The sequence below is a fragment of the Lytechinus variegatus genome, chromosome 15 (assembly GCF_018143015.1).
Source record: "Lytechinus variegatus isolate NC3 chromosome 15, Lvar_3.0, whole genome shotgun sequence".
In the NCBI taxonomy this organism is placed as follows: domain Eukaryota; kingdom Metazoa; phylum Echinodermata; class Echinoidea; order Temnopleuroida; family Toxopneustidae; genus Lytechinus; species Lytechinus variegatus.
In genome coordinates this window covers 29,271,003-29,292,154 of record NC_054754.1, presented here as the reverse complement: position 1 = coordinate 29,292,154, position 21,152 = coordinate 29,271,003, and the positions used below count along the sequence as shown (strand labels likewise).

Sequence of the window (21,152 nt, the reverse complement as noted above, 5' to 3'; positions counted from 1 at the left end):
TTACATAACAGACTATTCCAAACCACTGATGCACGGCCGATAACATTCTCACATAAGTTAATTTATGATATGGGCTTTCATAATAAAGGTATCAAATTGGGAATAATTCTTTATTTTAGAATTAATTTAGTGAGTGAAGGATGATGACTCTCTCATTTGCATGTCACTGAGTTGTCCATATACATGTTTTGTGAAAAATAGGCGAAACTTTAAAATGTCATAACTTTCTCATTTTACATCCGACTTTGATGAAATTTTCAGTTTTATGCTTGTTTGATTTTTCTCTATTTATTCAAATCAACATTTTGCTGGGCTGGACTTTACCTTTAATTTATCACAACTCCCTTAACTAAAGTTCCAAAGGATTTGCCTCTCAAAACTGGCATAAATTGGAAAGCTAATTCCAGCCTAATTTCATACCCTCTGTTTCAGTGGGCAGTGCTCGCTCAAGCATGAATGATTTTCCAACTTGTTGGTTTCATTTGAAAAATGACTTTATGTAAGTGTTTTTCCCCAAAGTGATATATATTTTTATTTGGCAGCCATTTCAAAAGTGTATAGTTTTTTTTTGGGGGGGACGCCCTGTATAAATGAAATTATGTTTATTTAAAGGTAAACGGTAAACTCAGGATAAAGGGAATGAGGTATGGGATTGGGCATCGTACTTCCATTTCTAGGATATTAATGAGGGCATCATGTGTAAGCATCATTGTTCCCAAAATACTGTACAATACTCAATTATTCATCTTTCTTTCATTATCTGCTATTGAAAAATTATGCTATCTTTCATCAGAAAGATAAGTTCACTCTTTTTACTCTTCTTATATATTGGATCTGGAGTAGCATTTTAATTCGATCTAGGTCTATTTTAAAGCACTTGATACAAAAATATATAAATAGAAAAATCGGCATTTATGAAGACTACGCTTGCAGGATCCATCAAAAAGCCCGTTCAAATTACTGATCCGGGTTGGCCAGAAAATACTATTCAAACAATCAAGGATTTGTGATGAGCCGCCTTTCACGATCTCATTCAAATTTACTGAAAGCAGCGCTAATCCATTATGCGTCAAAATTTTATAACCACAAAAACGACAAATTGATATAGGCGTAAATATTCATATCTGAATGACACGCGCCTCAAAACCTTAGGGAACAACATCATCAACATCACCTGTGACGGTAGAATGGTCCTTATTCTTTCGCCAGTAAAATTTAGTTCCAAATTGGTGATATATCTTTCCAATGTGGGAAAAGGAAGTTCAGTAGTTACAGAATCAGTGTTAGATGGACAATCATACTCATTCGTTTTTGTCAATCAGCAAGATCAAATTAAAAAATTGAGAATGGATTGGCTTGATTGAACATCTTTTGCCTGCCAGTTGTAATTAGACCCGTGTAACCCGTTGTTTAGAGTCAAGAGAATCCGATGGTGTCCCGGTCCATCAACTTGCGATAAAAACCTCTCAGCTCTCCAGTGCGATTGTCAAAGGCATTGGTGCGTTGTAGAGAGTTTCCCTGTGCGTAGTAAATGCGACAAGTCCGGCAGATTGCCCATCAAGAACCCTCTCCACCGATAGCCGTAAAAAGAGTCTGCTATCATTCCGAAGAGTCAGGCGGTTGTTTTCTGCAAAATCTATTCCAGGTAATAGGGACGATGATCAAAATGCCGGCAATGACATCTAGAGCCCCCATGATACAAAATGTAATGTCATATGATTGAGTCCGGTCGTAGATTGCTCCTATGAACAGAGAATAGATATAAAACAGTGTTATGTCCAGTAGGTTTATCTGCCAAATCATAGAAGTTATTTCTTTCTAAATCAGCAGCTACCGTTACCGGTATATTATTTGTATTTTTTCAATTCATCAATACAGGCCAATGCAAAGTGTAGAAATAAAAGACATACAGGATGTGTGTAGATTTTTACCAGTAGAACGTAACATTTTGATTCCTTATTATTCAAGCTTTTCGTATATTTGTAAAGTTAGGGTATATCTCCCAAGGTCCAACTCTTTACTATTTAATTGCCCTCATTGAAATTGATATGATTTATGCTAATTTTGTCACTGTATGTGTTATACTTGAAAAATGGGAAGCAATAGATTAAATGAAATGGTAATGATAAAAGCTGATATTAAACAAACCTGATATTAATCCAACAAAGGGGTACACCGAACCACCAACTAGAAATAGCATTCCCAATCCTATCTTGAAGTGTTCTTTTCCAACAGCATTCATGACGAGAGTAAATTGTGCAGGCGACTTGAAACCGATTGAAAAGCCAAACATAACGGAGAGGGCGGTCAGAAACCAAAAAGAATCAGCCACATAGTTTAAAAAGAATGCAGTCGCCGAAAGAGCATTGGCAATCATGTACCAGACCTCGATACTTGCCACTTCTTTTGAGGTGATAAAGCCACAAGAGAATCGACCGATGAAGTTCGCAACTCCACCTGCGATTGAGAGTTGGGCAGCCCTCAGGTCAGATAGACCTTTGGCTTGGGCGTTGGGGATGGTGAACAGAAGCCAAGCAACATAAGTACAGGCGAATAGATACACCTGGATACAAATCAAGATCATTAGGGGGTGTTCTTTATAGAACCCTGCAATTGAAGATACAACACCAAAGAAACAAGACCTATCTGTGACTTTGCGTTCGTTCTTGTCATTGGTTTCAGTATCTGTTCTGTTCATTTCAACTTCTTCGTAATTTGCATTGGGTCCTGTCTTTCTGTTCAGGTTTGATCCTGTTGACTGTCTATTGCTATGATGCACAATGGAGGATTCCATCTCATCTTTGTCGAGATTAGAAATCCGCATGGTCTTTAGACGTTCTTCTTTTACGGCACTCTGCATTTTTGTTTCTAAACATTGATCTTGGTAATGTGATTTGCTATTTAGTTCTTTATCAGGCGGATCTCCTTCATAACTCGTGATTACATATCCATGCACATCGGCACCATCTTCAATTAAATGGCCATCGACATGCTCGATTTTTAGTTCCTGACTAATGTTTGAATTAAGTGTCAATTTTCTGTCGTCATGATCAAGAGAAGCTAATCCGGCTGCATGTTCAGAATGATCAGTATGAGGCGACGGTGAAAAGGGTTGTCCTTGGTGAGCGTCTTCTCTACTTTGTAAATCGATCGCATCAGCTTCACAAGTAGCATGCATCTGCCCTTCCAAATTTTCAACATCCTGATTTGCGCAGGAGTCCCTTCTTTTGCGTCTCCTTTTTGTAGGTTTTAGAAGTGAACCAATTAAAATGTAATGGGAGTTTAGCGCACCCAACAACAGAAGGCCACCTCTCCATCCATAACTCTCGATGATAATGTCAAAGAGCCAAGGCATGACCATCACACCAACACTTCCACCCGAGATTAAGACTCCAGTCGCAATCTCAAAATAATCAGGAAAATAATCAGCTGGGCTCGAGTTAGTCGGCAGAACTATGAAGACGAATCCGAAACCTGTAAGGGGTGGAATTGAAGAAATTTTCGTGCTTGGTAACTAAACATGAGATAGATCTTAAGCCATTTCGCAACAAATAAAGATGAAAATCGTAAGACATAAAAGAAAAAACACCTTTAATGTCATTGGCGAGACGAGATCGTTTGATTACAGCTCTACTGTGTGACTGCGGCAAAAGATACATCAAAGCCAACAAGTAGGCCTATACATTCGAAAATACTGGAAATATGTCAAAATGGTATGAGCATTCAAAATTATTTGTGTAATATATCATCACCAGGCGCGGATCCAGGAGGGGGCCGAGCCGGCCCCGCCCCCCCCCCCTATTTTTTGACAACCTGCAGAAAAAAGTGGACTCTTTACCTTTTAAGTTGATAGAAACTACGAAAAACAGAAAGAAAGGTAAAAAAGAGGTATTTTACCCATGATGAGTAATTTACAGCCTCGTAACGACCGGCCCGACCCCGAAAGGATACCCAAAAAAAGGTGAGGGGAAGAATTGGAAAATAGACTTTATGTAAAATTTTTCGCTCGCGCTTCGCGCTCGCATTGCCTGTGTAATGAATCCCATTCAAGAGGGTTAAATGACACTAATATAGAACCAATATATATACAATATATCCAGTTCTGATATCAATTTGCACACAATTTCTAGCTCGCACATCAAGCTTTCATTATTTTGTTTGATTTACACAAATTGTTTGATTTGTGAGAAACCTATACTCTGGAAATTCTTACCAAAATTTGTCAAAATGCTCCTTTATCATGTCAGTATGTCAAAAAATTAAGCTCATGCTTCGTGCTCGCATTTAATTGTTTGAGACACACAGCTTAAAACGCGCTTAGACTGTTTATTTTTTTCAGGTCGGAATATCAGAAATTTTGAACTTGCGCTTCGCACTCTCATTATTTGATTGGTGATACTTGTATCCTCTTCATTAATCACTAAAAACAGTCCTAATTGAGTCACTTTTCACGTTACTATATGATAAAATTTCGGCTCGCGCTTCGCGCTCGCATTGTTTAGTCGGATACTTATCTTTGTTCATGATTATAAAAACTGCTCTGAATCTTCAGTTCTAAGGACATAACATATCAAAGATTTTTAGCTCTCGCTTCGCGCTCGCATTATATATTAAGACCACATGAGATACCTTATATTGTTTATAGCAATAAATACTAACATATACTTAAAACTTCAGTCTTTAGTTAGGACTACCTCCTGAAAAAAAAACAAAAAAAAAGCCAGATTGTAGCGGCCAATCAAAAAAATGTTGATCAAAATATTTTTCGGCCCCCCTATTGGCGAAACCTGGATCCGCCCCTGATCACTGTAAAGTATGAAGACGGGGGGTGGCTTACCGAACGCAATTAAAGACGCGGTTAACTGTGGTGCTGACGTGGTGAACGAGGCAGCAATCAGTCCTCCGATGCCAATATACCACCAATTATCGTAAGCAGTCGAACCGAGAAGTAGCGAAGTAGAGGTATAGTGATCAATCCTGTGAAGGCATAGAAAAAACATTGTATAATGCGGTTGCACCGGCAGATGAAACGGAATTAAAAACATAAGGCATGGACCAGTCGCGTAAATATGAGGGCGCGCCATTCACATTGGCAGTAAATTATCGCGATATTTCAAACATCGCATAATTTTGTTCTGTTTTTCTGAAAGAGAACAGAAAAACCGCACGAAACTCCGCGATGAAGACCGCACGAAACATCGCGAGTCATCTTGTTTGTTTCTGTTTCTGTTTGTGATAACTCCCGTAGGAACTCGACAAGACAGCATTTTTTTGCTGGTAAACGCCAAGCTGGTATAAAACCAATTACCTGGGAAACATTTTACGTCTGGCTTAATCAGTCATAGTGGCTGACGTAGTAGACGACAGATATCACTCTTGGGCCTTGTTATCAAAGTGGTGACAATGGCAGAGTTGGGATTCGAACTCACAACCTTGCGATTATGAGTCCAATGCTCTAACCACTGGACCTCATGACCCGTGGTCGTGATTTTCTATCATCACGAGTAAATTACTCGCGAGTTTTCTATAATGTGAATCCAATGATCCGAAACTACACGATTTTTACTGTCATCTGACGATTGTCACTTCCTTTCTCTGTTTTAATATTTTGTCTCTCTCCCCATCTTTTCTTTTAAAATCGGTGCTTTTTCTGATTTACGAATCGGCTTAGCTTGCTCTTACAAAAATTGCTGTAGTTTCAAGCTAATTATTACAGTCACACTTCTGGTAAAGAATAAAAGAATAAGAAGGGAGAAAGAGACAGAGAGGTGGGGAGAAATACAAAGAGGAAGGGAAGGAGAGAGGGGAGAAGGAAGATGGACAGAGAATGAAGATGGAGAGAGAAAGAGAGGGGGATTGGGGAGGGGTAAAACTAGGTTGTACTTTTGCAACTGACTTCGAGATTTTGCATATCACTTCTTATTACGATGTTTCGCCCCAGTCTGAATCAAGAGGAGGAATATTGCGAAAAAGTTTGCAAGTCAAATCATCGCGGTATTTCAAATGATAATGGCCCTATAATGCTGAAGATGGAGAAGAATGGAAAGAACTATCACAATAAACTACAAAGTGGAACAATGAAGAACAGATGAATTTCAATTTTAGTTTAATTATATGATCACATAATCATTTTTAGCAATAATTGTGTGCAAGGATCATATTCAATGTTCATTTGAACCGTTGTCTATCATTGCTTTGATATTGAGTTGAAATGTTAAAAAACTTGTAAATGTTAGTAAATACATAAATACTAAGACATGAAGGGTGGTGGGGATCTTAAATCTAGATGCCCTATAGCTGAAAGCAGAAGGAAAAAAATACGAATTCGAAATTGTAGAAATGAATACAAATTATGAAAAATAAATGAAACAAATTTCATTCCAGAACAAAATCGAAAACGTTGAACACTGGGAATGAGATTAGAAATATTATTTCCACATCTGGGAAGGGGGCCGGGATATCTGTATTCCCAAATCATCTATCTGTATGGGTTTGTTAACGACGATGTCAATTGTTATATTGTTACCTTGATGTTTGAATGCATTGACAATCACTAAACAAGCGGCTTGAAGTATGTTCAAGTCGTTGATTTGTTGCATTTGATCCTGCTTATGGAATGGGGGCATCACCCCCCCCCCCACCTCGACGTTTCGCGCAATTTCCTGAAACGCAAAAAGATAACGCCATTTTTTGGGGGTTTTCTTGGTGTTTTTTGTTTACTTCTTCTTTGACGCTTCGCACAGTCTTTGTTACCAATTCGCGATATTCGGGTTTTATAGTTTCGCGATACCAAGTTATTTTTTGTGATAATGATGTCATGCCGAAATTGACCCATCTATGAGCATTGTGTACATATTCGATGACAACATTCGTAAAAGTGAGATTTGTCATTGTTATTAGTTTCTTTATTCATTTGAAGTTAGAATAACCATTAACGAGTGAGACTATAGAGAGAAAATTTTTAATATAGCCGGTTTTCTGAATAGCTAAGGGGTTGAGACTTACAATTGAAGATACTATGGTACATATTTTGTGCAGGATCTAAAGCGTTTTTTTCCCCCATAAGGATAAGGAAACGTGGAGCTTTGTGGCCCAGTAGATTAGCTTGCTGGCTTTAAAACAGAGGGTCGTGGGTTCTAATCCCAGGAATGGCTTAATTTCATTCAGCAAGAAATTCATCTACATTGTGCTTCACTCAACCCAGGTGAGATGAATGGGTACCGAGCTGACAGGATTTTTTCCTTCAAATGCCACTGCACTGTAAAGGGCTGCGTGGCTGATAAAGCCAGGGTGAGCGCATATAAGGACGTTATGACATTAGACTGTGGGATGGTCGCTAAAATTGTGACTTTCCGTGGGGCGGCAAATGTAACCACGGTTCTTGGACATGATAATATGTAAAATATTATGAATGAATACATGCAACATGTTGCCATCGCTTAATTCTGCTCCTGACCTCAAAATTAAAATAATAATATGCGAAATCGTACCATTGATTCGACTGGAAATTCCGCCATTCAACCCATGTGTTAAGGACTTCCGCGAACGCGCGCAAGCGTGTACAATGCATGTAACCTCGTTCGCGTTTATTTTTTATTCGTTGTAGAATCTACGATGGCGGATAAGATGTCGTCGTCTTCGTCATGTTTTGACAGCGAAAATGACGATTTACCAATAGCAAATGTATGCTACATGCACGTCTTACCCAAGGAAAGAGGGCCAGTAAATTCTTCAAGTAAAGAGCTAGAACAAATTTAAGCCTTTGCTGCATTCGTTGGTGTAGACTACCTGGGACTTCAGAATAAAAATAGCTATTCGTGCAGCAGAGAAGTTTGCGATTGACTTGCATGCAGCCCGGCCAGCATTTCAGCAAGATCCGAATGGATCAAAATAAATATAGATGTACCGCGTTACTTTCAAAAGAGGGGGCACACCTCGAGTCGATTTTTTAAAAATAAAATCACTTTTTTCATGACAATCTAACTGTTCTTCTTTCTTTCCTTTTCCAGTTTTCACTTTTTGTGTTTTTTCTTAGTTCCCTTCCCCCTTTCCTCTTTTTTCCCTTTCTTTCTCCCCCTTTTCTTCTTTTCCCTTTTTTTAATTTCCCGGTGAACTCCGCCAGGGGGACAGCTTGCCCCCCCCCCCCCTGTTAAGCCACTGCTCCCTGGGCCGGGCTGCATGCAAGTCAATCGCAAACTTCTCTGCTGCACGAATAGCTATTTTTATTCCGAAGTCCCAGGTAGTCTACACCAACGAATGCAGCAAAGGCTAAATTTGTTCCAGCTCTTTACTTGAAGAAATTTACTGGCCCTCTTTCCTTGGGTAAGACGTGCATGTAGCATATATTTGCTAGTGGCAAATCGTCATTTTCGCTGTCAAAACACGACGAAGACGACGACATCTTATCTGCCATCGTAGATTAAAAAACGAATAAAAAATAAACGCGAACGAGGTTACATGCATTGTACACGGTTGCGCCCGTTCGCGGAAGTCCTTAACACGTGGGTTGAAAGGCGGAATTTCCAGTCGAATCAATGGTACGATTTCGCATATTATTATTTTAATTTTGAGGTCAGGAGCAGAATTAAGCGATGGGAACATGTTGCATGTATTCACTCATAATATTTTACATATTATCATGTCCAAGAACCGTGGTTGCATTTGCCGCCCCACGGAAATGAAAAACTAGAGACATTTTCCTTGCCCATCCCACAGTCTACATAATGTGATATGTGCTATTATGTTGTTATTATTATTATGGCAGCCTATTTGCTGACGATTCAGGTTTGATTCCAAATCTGAGTTGCATTGCTTTGGAATCACAACGAGGCCAAATGAAACAGAAGGTTTTCATTTTCAGTGTTGCTATAGGTGTCATTAACAAGGTGTAAATACAATACCTAAGAAGTACGGCATTCCAGAAACAAGACCATATATCGCCCCGATGTACGACGCACTGACATCAAACTGAAATGTAAAGACATCCAGAAGTAGAGAAAGCACCCGTTTTGATCCTAATTCTAGAAAAGATACCATGAACAGATCGGCTAAGATGAACCACCGTTTAAACCCTCTGGATGGTCGACATGGAGTACCACCTTCTTCTTGTTTCGATGAATTGGCCATGACTGCTGAACGGAAAAAAACCTTTTGAAATGTCGATTTTCTACATTGATTCTAAATAACGGTAATGTAACAAATAATACATGCAAATTCGCGAACGTTGGTTGAGTTAAAATTGAGTGGAACATGAACTGCAGTAGCCATTGGAATTGTTCAAAGCAATCACATGATGGAAAAGGATATTGAGAAAAAGTTGTGAAGGGGGTGGATACACCCCGAGATACTTTCTCGAACACTCTTTGAACACTCGTGAGTGAAAATTAGAGTAATGTACACCAAATAATAAAGTTACAGGTACGAGATGATATGGAGAAATGGGAAACAGAACAGGGATTGAGGTTTGTGACAACATAGCTGAAAATATGCGAGGGAGCGTCGCTACCGCTCGAGAAAATATGCTATTTTCACCAATCAAAAATTCATATTTAGAACGAACATGACGAAGGTGGTATGCAATATTAAATTTCAGTGACTGGACGAGTGTGCATGTGTGACTACTTGTTGGAGACCAAGAAATACAGTTTGCTGCTTAGGCCATGACCCTGGGAAGTGGGGGTGTTGTATGTATAATTCTCCATAGGCAACACCCCCAGGTATTCTGGAAAATGTGTAAGATGGAAAAATGGAACCAAAATGGCAATCATTTTGTAGTGGACCCCCTTTTTTTGGGGGGGGGTGTTATTTTAGGGGGGCTTTCAAATTTACTCGGGACCAATTTTATCTTCTTTACCATGTGTTTACTTTGTAGTGAAAACCTTTTTTTTTTTTTCAAATTTACCGGGACCATTTTTTTTCTTTTCAAATTTTCATCAGCACCCCTAGTCAAAATATCATTCCCAGGGCCATAGCTTAACCCAGTGAAACTTTGTACTGTTAATCCACATTTAGCAAATGAGTAGTGTTTCGGAAGATGTCGCAGCGACCGAGCAAGAAGAATGATTGATTGAAACATTTATTTATTCACGGTGAAAGCCCTACTCAGCTAAAAGGCTGTTCTACAAAGGGGCCGTGCAAACAAACATAAACAGAAATCTCACATATGACAGTAAAATTAAAAATTAGAATTACTGATAATACAATAAACAAATTAAAAAAAGGAATACATTTGGCACATATAAATGTGAATTAAGTCTTGCAACTAACAGGTAAAGCGTTTTGAATTCACTACACATGGTACAGAATAGGACAGTGAAGTGAAAATGAGAATATCCCTCCTCGAATGGACTAACACCATGTTATATGGGCTATATTTTTTCGATCCAATCCAAACAAATTTAGTTTTACCTTCATTAATTTTCAATCCTGAAAGTGAATAAAAAAAATCGCAATAACAGAAAGGGCACTGTTCAGAGATTCATTCGAACCATCTAAAAAGAGGGTTGTATCATCTGCATACTGAGTAATTTTCCGAATATTTCCTTTACTATCAATTCCTTTAATACAATCATTTTGACGAAGCATAACTGCTAAAATTTCAGCACATAACAGAAATATATATGAGGAAAGGGGATCACCCTGCCTACAGCCTCTATTTATAAAGAAACGTTCTGACAAATGACCATTTATGTATACTGAAGACATATTTTCATTATAAAACGTTTGAATCCACTGATGAATGGAAGGCCCCAAATTAAATGTTTCTAAGACTTTGTATAAAAAATTATGTGAAACTGAATCAAAAGCTTTCTCGAAGTCAAGTAATAACAACATCCCAGGAGTATTTAATTCTTCACTTTCATGGAGAGTATCATAAATAATACGAATATTTTCTCCAATATATCTATTCTTCATGAACCCTTTTTGATCTTCATGGATAATTTCGTGCAATATATTTTTAATTCTATTGGCTATAGCAGAAGATGCAATTTTATATGACGTGTTTAAAAGAGTTATAGGTCTCCAGTTTTGTAAATATTGTCTAGGTCTCTCTCCTTTGGGTATTAAAGAAATAATTCCCAATCTTTGTGAATTTGAGAGCTTCTTTGTCTTATAAGAATAGTTAATTGCTCTGACATAAAAATGTCCCAATTCTTTCCAAAAACACTTGAAGAATTCTACTGTAAATCCGTCCGAACCAGGGGCCTTCCCATTCATCATTTTTTTAAATGTTATGGTCTTTTAATTTGTTTATCTCCAAATTCTTTAACCTGTCATGAAAACTTTCTGTGTCTAAAATATGATCTTTGTTACAAAATAATTTAGAATAAAATTTTTTACATTCATCCGTGATTTCTTTTGGGTTGTCAACAACTGATCCATTGCTCAAAGTTATAGACGACATACTTTTCTCAACATTTCTTTTCTTCTCCAAATTTAAAAAGAACTTGGAAGGTTTTTCTCCATATGCAATGGCGTTTATACGTGCTCTTATCATTTGACCTTTCAATTTCACATTTCTTATATCTTGAAGTAGAATACGTTTTTCTAATACTTGTCTTTCTAGATCACTGTTGGGATTAAAGCTCAGTTCACTTTCTAATCTTTGTATATTCTTTTCTAACAAAACCTCTTCTTCAATCATGTCTTTTTTCTTCTTCACAGAATAAGATATTGTTGAACCTCTTATTTTCATTAGTAAGACTTCAAAAAACGACTGGTCATTTATAGTCAGCTGCAGGTCTTGACTTGGTATATCTTGAATTTTCTCTTTTATGTATGGAGATACAGCATATTGTTTTTTAATATCAATAATTTTTTCAACTACTAAGTTTGTATACGCTTGATCTTCTAAGAGTGTTGTTAAATTTCCAGTATCCCTTAACTCTTGCAAAATCAGAGCATGTAAGACTAAAAGTGACCATTGAGTGATCTGTTCAATAACCAGGCAATATATCTGTTTCTTTTAAAATAGACAAAAGCTCTTTTGTACACAAAAAGAAATCCAAAAGGAATTGTTTTACTGGAGATGTTCTCCTCCATGTAAAACGTTTAACATATGGATTTTGTTGTCTCCATGGATCAATTAAATTAAAAATTATTTTTTAATTCTTCAACCACTCCCTTAGCTCTGGGGTTGTTTATGTTTACATAATTTATAGTTATCCATATTTTGATCCTGTGTTAATCCACATTTTGATCCTGTGTTAAGTTCCAGTCACCACATATAATGATATGCGGATTATCGAAATCAGTTACAATTTTCCCTATCTTTTCGTAAAAATCAGGATTATCTTCGTTTGGTCCGTACAATGATATCAATGTGAATTTCAGTGAAACCATTACCAACTCCAAAATTACCCAGTTTCCTTCAGGATCTATTTTTGTTTGATTTACTGTAAAATCAGGTTTAGGATTGAATAAACTGGCAGTTCCTCTTGATTGTGTATTTCCAAAACTGAAAAATCCTTTTCCATTCCATTCTTGTTTGATTATGTCAGATAATCCTGCATCAAAATGAGTATCTTGTAAACAATAGATTGAGCCATTTTTACGGCATTAGTAATCAAACACATCCTTCCTTTTATTCTTATCACCTAGTCCTCTACAATTTACCGTTATTATTTTGACATCAGCCATAATAAAACAACATTCTTGTTTCCTTATAAAAAACACTCGATAGCTTAACATAAAATGTTTTCTGCAAGACATTTCTTCCTAAAGTTGTAACACATCTACTGTGGGATTTTTCTTTATACGAACATAGAACAAAGACATCTACAAATTCATGTACGTAGACAATACATCGAACATACATGTAAAATTCTTCCATAAAGCTTGACATTGTGACAAGGTATCCAACCCACTTAAAGTCACAACTTTTCATAATACTTTACAGCTGAAAATAATAAGTAATAAGTAACTTTCTTAACTTCTCAAATCATAAGACCTTTCCAATATCATACTGGCCTTCACATTGCAATATGCAGCAAGGAGGAGAAAATGGTATACATGTGTAGATAGTCAGATAGACATGTTTAGAGTAATTTACGTTTTGTTACTGCACAGACATGTCATTAGTAATTTCAAATAATGTTAATTACATTAAAAACAGGTGAGGCCTGAAAAAGAATTTGCAGATATAGTATAGTCTCTAATATCAGACCTGAAATATATTGAATACTTTTCACTGCATGCGTATACCTGTAGGTACTCCTTACCGGTGGTTGCTCCAATGCATGAGCAAAATAAATGAATAAATAAAAGCTAAAAATAAGTTTTTGAACTTTTGTTTTTCTTAAATGAAAACATAATGAAGTTATTTACTTCATACATACTACTTTGTTCCTTTCACTAGCTTTAACAAAAAAAAATTGTATTTGCTTCATACATGTTACTTTGGTCCTTTGACTAGCTTTAACAATTTTTTTTTACTTCATTCATGTTACTTTGGTCCTTTGACTAGCTTTAACACTTTTTTTCTTTTCATCTACATGCAGGCACACTGAGATGTACATGAACAGCAATAAGCAAATTTCAGTTTATTTGCATAAGTTTGTAGAAAATCCCAGTTTGCTTTATTTTTGACCAAAGAATGTTGTAATAAGCAAGAATACACCATGCATGAGTCACATTTACCCGACCCACCATTAACTGCCCCAGCCAGAGCTTTATACTCTCCGGCCGGAATAGCCAACAGTAAATCAGAAAACCGTGACCGATTTTTGATGAAATATCAAATGAAAGCAAAGTATTATTGATATGGTTTAGAAATGGTAAGTTCTTTCACTTTAAAGTGAATAATAGCTTACTTTGAAATTCAACTCAAAAGATATCTATAAATCTTGGTATAGTCTATAAAAAAAAGTGTCACGAAAATACTATCTATCCAGATGTAGTGTGTCAGCTTATCATGGTACTTTGGTAGGCACAGGCTTGTTATAATTTAGTCAACATGTTTAACCCATGGTGCTTCTTTTTGGCCTTTGTTACGCGTTTCAAGGGAAAGATCAGTTCCTACTAGTCGAATTCTGGTAGATTTTCCTTGTTCTTTCCTTAGCCTATAAGCACTAATCTCCAGAGGCGTCGATTATGGGGGGGGAGCAGGGGGGCGATCGCCCCACCAATGAAAATATTGGGGGGCAAACATATCGTTTTGCCCCCCCCCCCAATAATTCCGCATGTGCTAAAAATAAAATAAGATTGTAATGTTACACAGAAATCAGCAAGAGAGATTGAGATACACAACTCGTTCTTCGTCTAAAATCGTGCCCAAAATGTCCACTTTTCAGATTGGAATATCAAAAAATTTCAGCTCGCGCTTCGCGCTCGCATCATTTCTGTAACAAAAACCTATACTCTCCATGATTAAATAGGTGAATATGGTCCCGTTTTCAGTTCTAAACCTCAAAAGAACTCCCACTTCGACTTGCAATAATCTTTTATTGGATATATATATCTTGCTCTTTATTACAAACGTCCATTAAACTCAATTTTTTTTCAGATCGAAATATCAAAATTTTCAGCTCGCGCTTCGCGCTCGCATTAATCTGCTGGTGAGATATGTATATATATATATGTACACATATATATAGGCATATGTGTGTGTGTGTGTGTGTGTGTGTGAGTTTGTTTTGTGTGATCGAGCGCTTTTGGAAAATTGATTCATGATTTTGCCCCCCCCCCCAATCTGAAAAATGGATCGACGCCCCTGAGCCTATAAGCACTAATCTCCAACTTGTAACGCTTCTCTTTCAATTTGGGAGGAAGATCTGTGCGAAGAGTGAAAGGCATCTTGGTTCCAGGGGGAAGTTTTCGCTGCTGTTCGTAGTATGCTTGGAGTATGGAGTCACAGTCGAACATTATGAGATTTTTCAGAAAATTTGATCCCACAGTCATGGAGATTATGCCATGGGTAACGCACATGCCAATTTTTGTCGCGATCGCGCGGTCGATGGCCGAGATCATGGGGGGGGGGGGGGGGGGGGGGCTGATTCAGCCCCCCGTCCCCCCAGTCTTTTTAGGCATCAAAATAGCCCAGTCTATTTAGGAGTTATACCATGATAAGACTACCAAGTTAGCTTCATTGGCCTACATTATAAGACGGGACAATAGACCGATGGTAGTTTCACTATTATAATGCGGTGCTGAAATAAAAAAGCCTATCGATTTCACCAATGAAGCTGTAAATTTGCCCACTCTCTCCAGGGGTCTTTGAACGATTTTTGAAGAGGGGATGCTATTGACATGAAAGTAAAGCTTTTCACTTCCAAATGAAGATTATTTGGTCAGATAAAATATTAATAAACAAAACCCCGCCCACATGGTAAATATCCAGACATTCGTGAAAGTGGTTGTGTGCGACGAAACTTTTTTTTGACATCAGGTTACAAATTGAAAACGAAAACTACTGGAACTAAAAATTGAAGGTATTAACTGCGAACGTAGATCCCGACATACCTTCCAATGAGTTGACGGTCTCCTTTATCCAGTGAAACTTTTTGGTACCAAAATGTCAAAGTACGAAATGACGCTTCAATCTCAACTCATTGGAAACAAAAATACCCAAAATGAAACCATTTCTTTAGAAAATTCTTCTGGTATTAAAGAAATTTTATGTTAGTCATGAAATTTATAATCCATTGCTGGATGATACGAACCTGTATTCGACGGAAGATCGATTTCTGAATGTGTATGTGCAACACCCTGTATTTGGAGTCAACGGCAGTCTTCTCAATTCATAGCCAGGTTCCACATTAAATGTACATCATCCTTCACGTATGACATATGCCATTATAATTGTATTTTTGCAAACTTTTATTTGTCAGAGGCAGTAGCGGACCGTGACCCGGAGGAGACAAAGAATTGGGGGGCACTGCATTGTTTGTGAACAATGCCGTGACCCCCCATGCTTTGTCTCCTAGGTGTCACGGTCCGCCACTGGTCAGAGGCGTATCGACTGAATTACAAAATGGGCCAGTGGGTATTCTCAGTGGTGAAAATAGGATGCACTTTGAACAGGTATGTGTGAATGAAATTCGAAGCTCACCTCGGATGTAAACAGGCTACTGAATTACCTTTCATCTATTGATTATTGAATAAACAGAGTGTGTGTATGTGGATGAGGCCCGGGTATGAGGGTGTGCGTGCGAGAGGAGGGTGCCCGGGGGGGCACTCGACCAAAAAAGTGGTAGGGGTGTGCCGCGGGCGAAGCAAAAAACGGGGGCCTTGGAGCGACAAAAGAAACAAAAGAAACCCGCGAGTTCAAACGTATTGCATAAGTGCTGTGTACATATCAACGCATGCGAAATGTGCGGCTGGAGAGGTTGATCTGACCCATGAAATCAATTGCCAGTGATCCACAATAATCCACATTAAATGCAATATCGATTCGATGGACTGATATGATCTAAATTTTTCCTCACTCAATATGTACTCGATTTGTTTGAAAACCACTTTCTTATCCATGTCATAATCTACTTTAGGTCCTGCATTTTGAATATCTCAAGACATCAGTCGTAATATACATACATGTATGGTGCGGGTGTCGCGGGAAAGGATTTTGCACACGAAAAGCAGATCTGTAGGGCTTGTAACACCCCTGTAACACAAAGCTTAGCATTGATTGTAGAGCAGTTTTCTACGTCTGATTCTATTGACTATAATGTACAATCAATCTTAAAAATCAAGTGTATGATTAAGCGTTTATTTTTGTGTTAGGGGACCCTAATATTAGCGTCCGTGAGGATTGCGAAAGGTCCCAAGTCAAGAGACTCCGATGCTGTCCCGGTCCACCAACTTCCGATAAAAACCTCTCAGCTCTCCAATGCGATTTGACTTGCATTTTCAAAGGCATTGGTGCGTTGTAGAGAGTTTCCCTGAACGTCGTAAGTCCGGCAGATTGCCCATCGATAGCCATAAAAAGAGCCTGCTATCATTCCGAAGAGTCAGGCGGTTGTTTTCTGCAAAATCTATTCCAGGTAATAGGGACGATGATCAAAATGCCGGCAATGACATCTAGAGCCCCCATGATACAAAATGTAATGTCATATGATTGAGTCCGGTCGTAGATTGCTCCTATGAACAGAGAATAGATATAAAACAGTGTTTTGTACAGTAGGTTTATCTGCCAAATCATAGAAGTTATTTCTTTCTAAATCAGCAGCTACCGTTACCGGAATATTATTTGTATTTTTTCAATTCATCAATACAGGCCAATGCAAAGTGTAGAATTAAAAGACATACAGGATGTGTGTAGATTTTTACCAGTAGAACGTAACATTTTGATTCCTTATTATTCAAGCTTTTCGTATATTTGTAAAGTTAGGGTATATCTCCCAAGGTCCAACTCTTTACTATTTAATTGCCCTCATTGAAATTGATATGATTTATGCTAATTTTGTCACTGTATGTGTTATACTTGAAAAATGGGAAGCAATAGATTAAATGAAATGGTAATGATAAAAGCTGATATTAAACAAACCTGATATTAATCCAACAAAGGGGTACACCGAACCACCAACTAGAAATAGCATTCCCAATCCTATCTTGAAGTGTTCTTTTCCAACAGCATTCATGACGAGAGTAAATTGTGCAGGCGACTTGAAACCGATTGAAAAGCCAAACATTACGGAGAGGGCGGTCAGGAACCAAAAAGAATCAGCCACATAGTTTAAAAAGAATGCAGTCGTCGAAAGAGCGTTGGCAATCATGTACCAGACTTCGATACTTGCCACTTCTTTTGAGGTGATAAAGCCACAAGAGAATCGACCGATGAAGTTCGCAACTCCACCTGCGATTGAGAGTTGGGCAGCCCTCAGGTCAGATAGACCTTTGGCTTGGGCGTTGGGGATGGTGAACAGAAGCCAAGCAACATAAGTACAGGCGAATAGATACACCTGGATACAAATCAAGATCATTATGGGGTGCTCTTTATAGAACCCTGCAATTGAAGATACAACACCAAAGAAACAAGAGCTATCTGTGTCTTTGCGTTCGTTCTTGTCATTGGTTTCAGTATCTGTACGGTTCATTTCAACTTCTTCGAAATTTGCATTGGGTCCTGTCTTTCTGTTCAGGTTTGATCCTGTTGACTGTCTATTGCTATGATGCACAATGGAGGATTCCATCTCATCTTTGTCGAGATTAGAAATCCGCATGGTCTTTAGACGTTCTTCTTTTACGGCACTTTGCATTTTTGTTTCTAAACATTGACCTTGATAGTGTGTTTTGCTATTTAGTTCTTTATCAGGCGGATCTCCTTCATAACTCGTGTTTACATATCCATGCACATCGGCACCATCTTCAATTAAATGGCCATCGACATGCTCGATTTTTAGTTCCTGACTAATGTTTGAATTAAGTGTCAATTTTCTGTCGTCATGATCAAGAGAAGCTAATCCGGCTGCATGTTCAGAATGATCAGTATGAGGCGACGGTGAAAAGGGTTGTCCTTGGTGAGCGTCTTCTCTACTTTGTAAATCGATCGCATCAGCTTCACAAGTAGCATGCATCTGCCCTTCCAAATTTTCAACATCCTGATTTGCGCAGGAGTCCCTTCTTTTGCGTCTGCTTTTTGTTGGTTTTAGAAGTGAACCAATTAAAATGTAATGGGAGTTTAGTGCACCCAACAACAGAAGGCCACCTCTCCATCCATAACTCTCAATGATAATGTCAAAGAGCCAAGGCATGACCATCACACCAACACTTCCACCCGAGATTAAGACTCCAGTCGCAATCTCAAAATAATCAGGAAAATAATCAGCCGGGCTCGAGTTAGTTGGCAGAACTATGAAGACGAAACCCAAACCTGTAAGGGGGGTGGAAAAAAACAAGAATAAAGGAAATTTTCATTTTTGGTAACTAAACATGAGATAGATTTCGCATCAAATAAAGATGAAAATCGTGAGACATATAAAAAAAAAATACCATTAATGTCATCGGCGAGACGAAATCGTTTGATTACAGCTCTACTGTGTGATTGCGGCAAAAGATACATCAAAGCCAACAAGTAGGCCTATACATTCGAAAATACTGGAAATATGTCAAAATGGTATGAGCATTCAAAATTATTTGTGTAATATATTATCACTGTAAAGTATAAAGACGGGGGGGGGGTGGTGGCTTACCGAACGCAATTAAAGATGCGGTTAACTGTGGTGCTGACGTGGTGAACGAGGCAGCAATCAGTCCTCCCGATGCGAATATACCACCAATTATCGTAAGCAGTCGAACCGAGAAGTAGCGAAGTAGAGGTACAGTGATTAATCCTGTGAAGGCATAGAAAAAACATTGTATTATGCGGTTGCACAAGCAGATGAATCGGAATTAAACACAAGACATAGACCAGTCGCGTAAAATATTAGGGCGCGCCATTCACATTGGCAGTAAATTATCGCGATATTTCAAACATCGCATAATTTTGTTTGTTTTTTCTGAAAGAGAACCGCACGAAACTCCGCGATGACGACCGCACGAAACATCGCGAGTCATCTTGCGATTTTCTGTCATCGCGATTAAAGTAAATTACTCGCGAGTTTTCTGATGTGGAATCCAATGATCCGAAACTACACGATTTTACTGTCACGTGACAATTGTCACTTCCTATCTCTGTATTAATATGTCTTGGTCTCTTTTTTTCTCTCTCTCCCATCTTTTCTTTAAAACTCGGTGTTTTTTTCTCATTTGCGAATCGGCTTAGCTTGCTCTCACAAAAATTGCTGTAGATTCAGGCTAATTATTACAGTCACACTTCTGGTAACGAATAAAAGAACAAGAAGAGAAAAGAGACAGAGAGGCGGGGAGAAATACAAGGAGGAAGGGAAGGAGAGGGGGGGGGAAGGAAGATGGAGAGAGAAAGAGAGGGGGAGTGGGGAGAAGTAAGACTCGGTTGAACTTTTGCAATGAGAATGGCCCTGTAATGCTGAAGATGGAGAAGAATGGAAAGGACTATCACAATAAACTATAAAGTGGAACAAGGAAGAACAGAAGAATTTCAATTTCAGTTTGAAATATATGATCACATAATCATTTTTAGCATTGTGCGCAAGGATCGTATTCAATGATCGTATTCCCCGTTGTCTATCAATTGCTTTGATATTGAGTTGAAATAATGTGATATGCGCTATACAAGAACTGCGTTCTATTAAGTATGCTGACGATGGGCAGGTATGATTCCAAATCTCAGTTGCATTGCTTTGGAATCACAAAGAGGCCAAATGAAACAGAAGGTTATCATTTTCAGTGTTGCTATAGGTGTCATTAACAAGGTGTAAATACAATACCTAAGAAGTACGGCATTCCAGAAACAAGACCATATATCGCCCCGATGTAGGACGCACTGACATCAAACTGAAATGTAAAGTCATCAAGAAGTAGAGAAAGTACCCGGGTTGATCCTAGTTCTAGAAAAGATACCATGAACAGACCGGCTAAGATGAACCAACGTTTTAAAACCCTCTGGCAGGTCGACACGGACCGACTTCGTCTTGTTTCGATGAATTGGCCATGACTGCTGAACGGAAATTTAAAAAAACCTGTTAAAATGTCGTTATTCTACATTGATTCAAAATAACGGTAAGGTAACAAGTAGTACATTCGAAGTCCATGCAAATCCGTGAACGTTGGTTGAGTTAAAATTGAGTGGAACATTAACATAGTCACGGATATTAAGAATTATACAGTGCGTATCAATAAAAAAAAGTTTACACTTAGAAAATGTCCTGTAAAATTATACATTTGTAATATCCTGAAGATTTTTCGACATTTTAACATTGGTGCAGATACATTTAAGCAAATGACGATAAAACTGTCGAAAAATATTTCCGCTTGAGTGAGCACCACTTATTTTTTTAAAGTTAGTGAAAAATGATTTGCGCAGAACTTTGAAATAGTTATGAGAATAAAAGTAGACCTTAATCATGAGCAACACATGGAATTTAGCTAGTGAAATTGATTTGAAGATACCTGTTACTTTTTTCAACTTTTTTTTCCTTGACCGAAACACTTCAAAGAGTGCCACTGCGTCCCATCTCCCTCCCCACACATCGAGGCCATCGTGACGATATTTGCTTTACACTGAGCTGTGATTTTCATGAAATGGTTTAGGCGTGACTTTCATTTTGTTAATCATTGTCAAGCTTGGGAAAAGTGTG

The 21,152-nt window shown here is 38.1% G+C and overlaps 1 protein-coding gene and 1 long non-coding RNA gene across 3 annotated transcripts; both read right to left on the bottom strand.

Annotated features, from left to right (window-relative positions):
- Positions 1-1,174: 1,174 nt before the first annotated feature.
- On the bottom strand, positions 1,175-20,385 carry LOC121428946. 2 transcript variants are annotated; one of them, XM_041625841.1, is made up of 5 exons: positions 20,283-20,385; positions 19,128-19,268; positions 17,483-18,808; positions 16,928-17,076; positions 1,175-1,593 (listed from the first exon to the last, which is right to left on the bottom strand). In XM_041625841.1, the coding sequence occupies exons 1-4, from the start codon at positions 20,296-20,298 to the stop codon at positions 16,934-16,936; spliced, it is 1,626 nt and encodes a 541-aa protein (XP_041481775.1). In that variant the 5' UTR covers positions 20,299-20,385; the 3' UTR covers positions 1,175-1,593; positions 16,928-16,933. The 2 variants fall into 2 exon arrangements, with proteins under 2 accessions (XP_041481775.1, XP_041481776.1); XM_041625842.1 differs by lacking the exons at positions 16,928-17,076; positions 17,483-18,808 and adding an exon at positions 2,149-3,474 and having other exon boundaries at positions 1,175-1,742.
- On the bottom strand, positions 4,907-15,883 carry LOC121428947. The gene is made up of 3 exons (XR_005971857.1): positions 15,660-15,883; positions 8,901-9,128; positions 4,907-4,977 (listed from the first exon to the last, which is right to left on the bottom strand). It is a non-coding gene; the product is annotated as an uncharacterized LOC121428947 (long non-coding RNA).
- Positions 20,386-21,152: the final 767 nt, after the last annotated feature.

Coding starts and splice junctions, on each gene's coding strand:
- LOC121428946 (XM_041625841.1), bottom strand. Junction 18,809..19,127: donor CGCATCTTTAATTGCGTTCG/GTAAGCCACCAC, acceptor CCCCCCTTACAG/GTTTGGGTTTCGTCTTCATA. Junction 17,077..17,482: donor CTTTGTTGGATTAATATCAG/GTTTGTTTAATA, acceptor CTCTGTTCATAG/GAGCAATCTACGACCGGACT.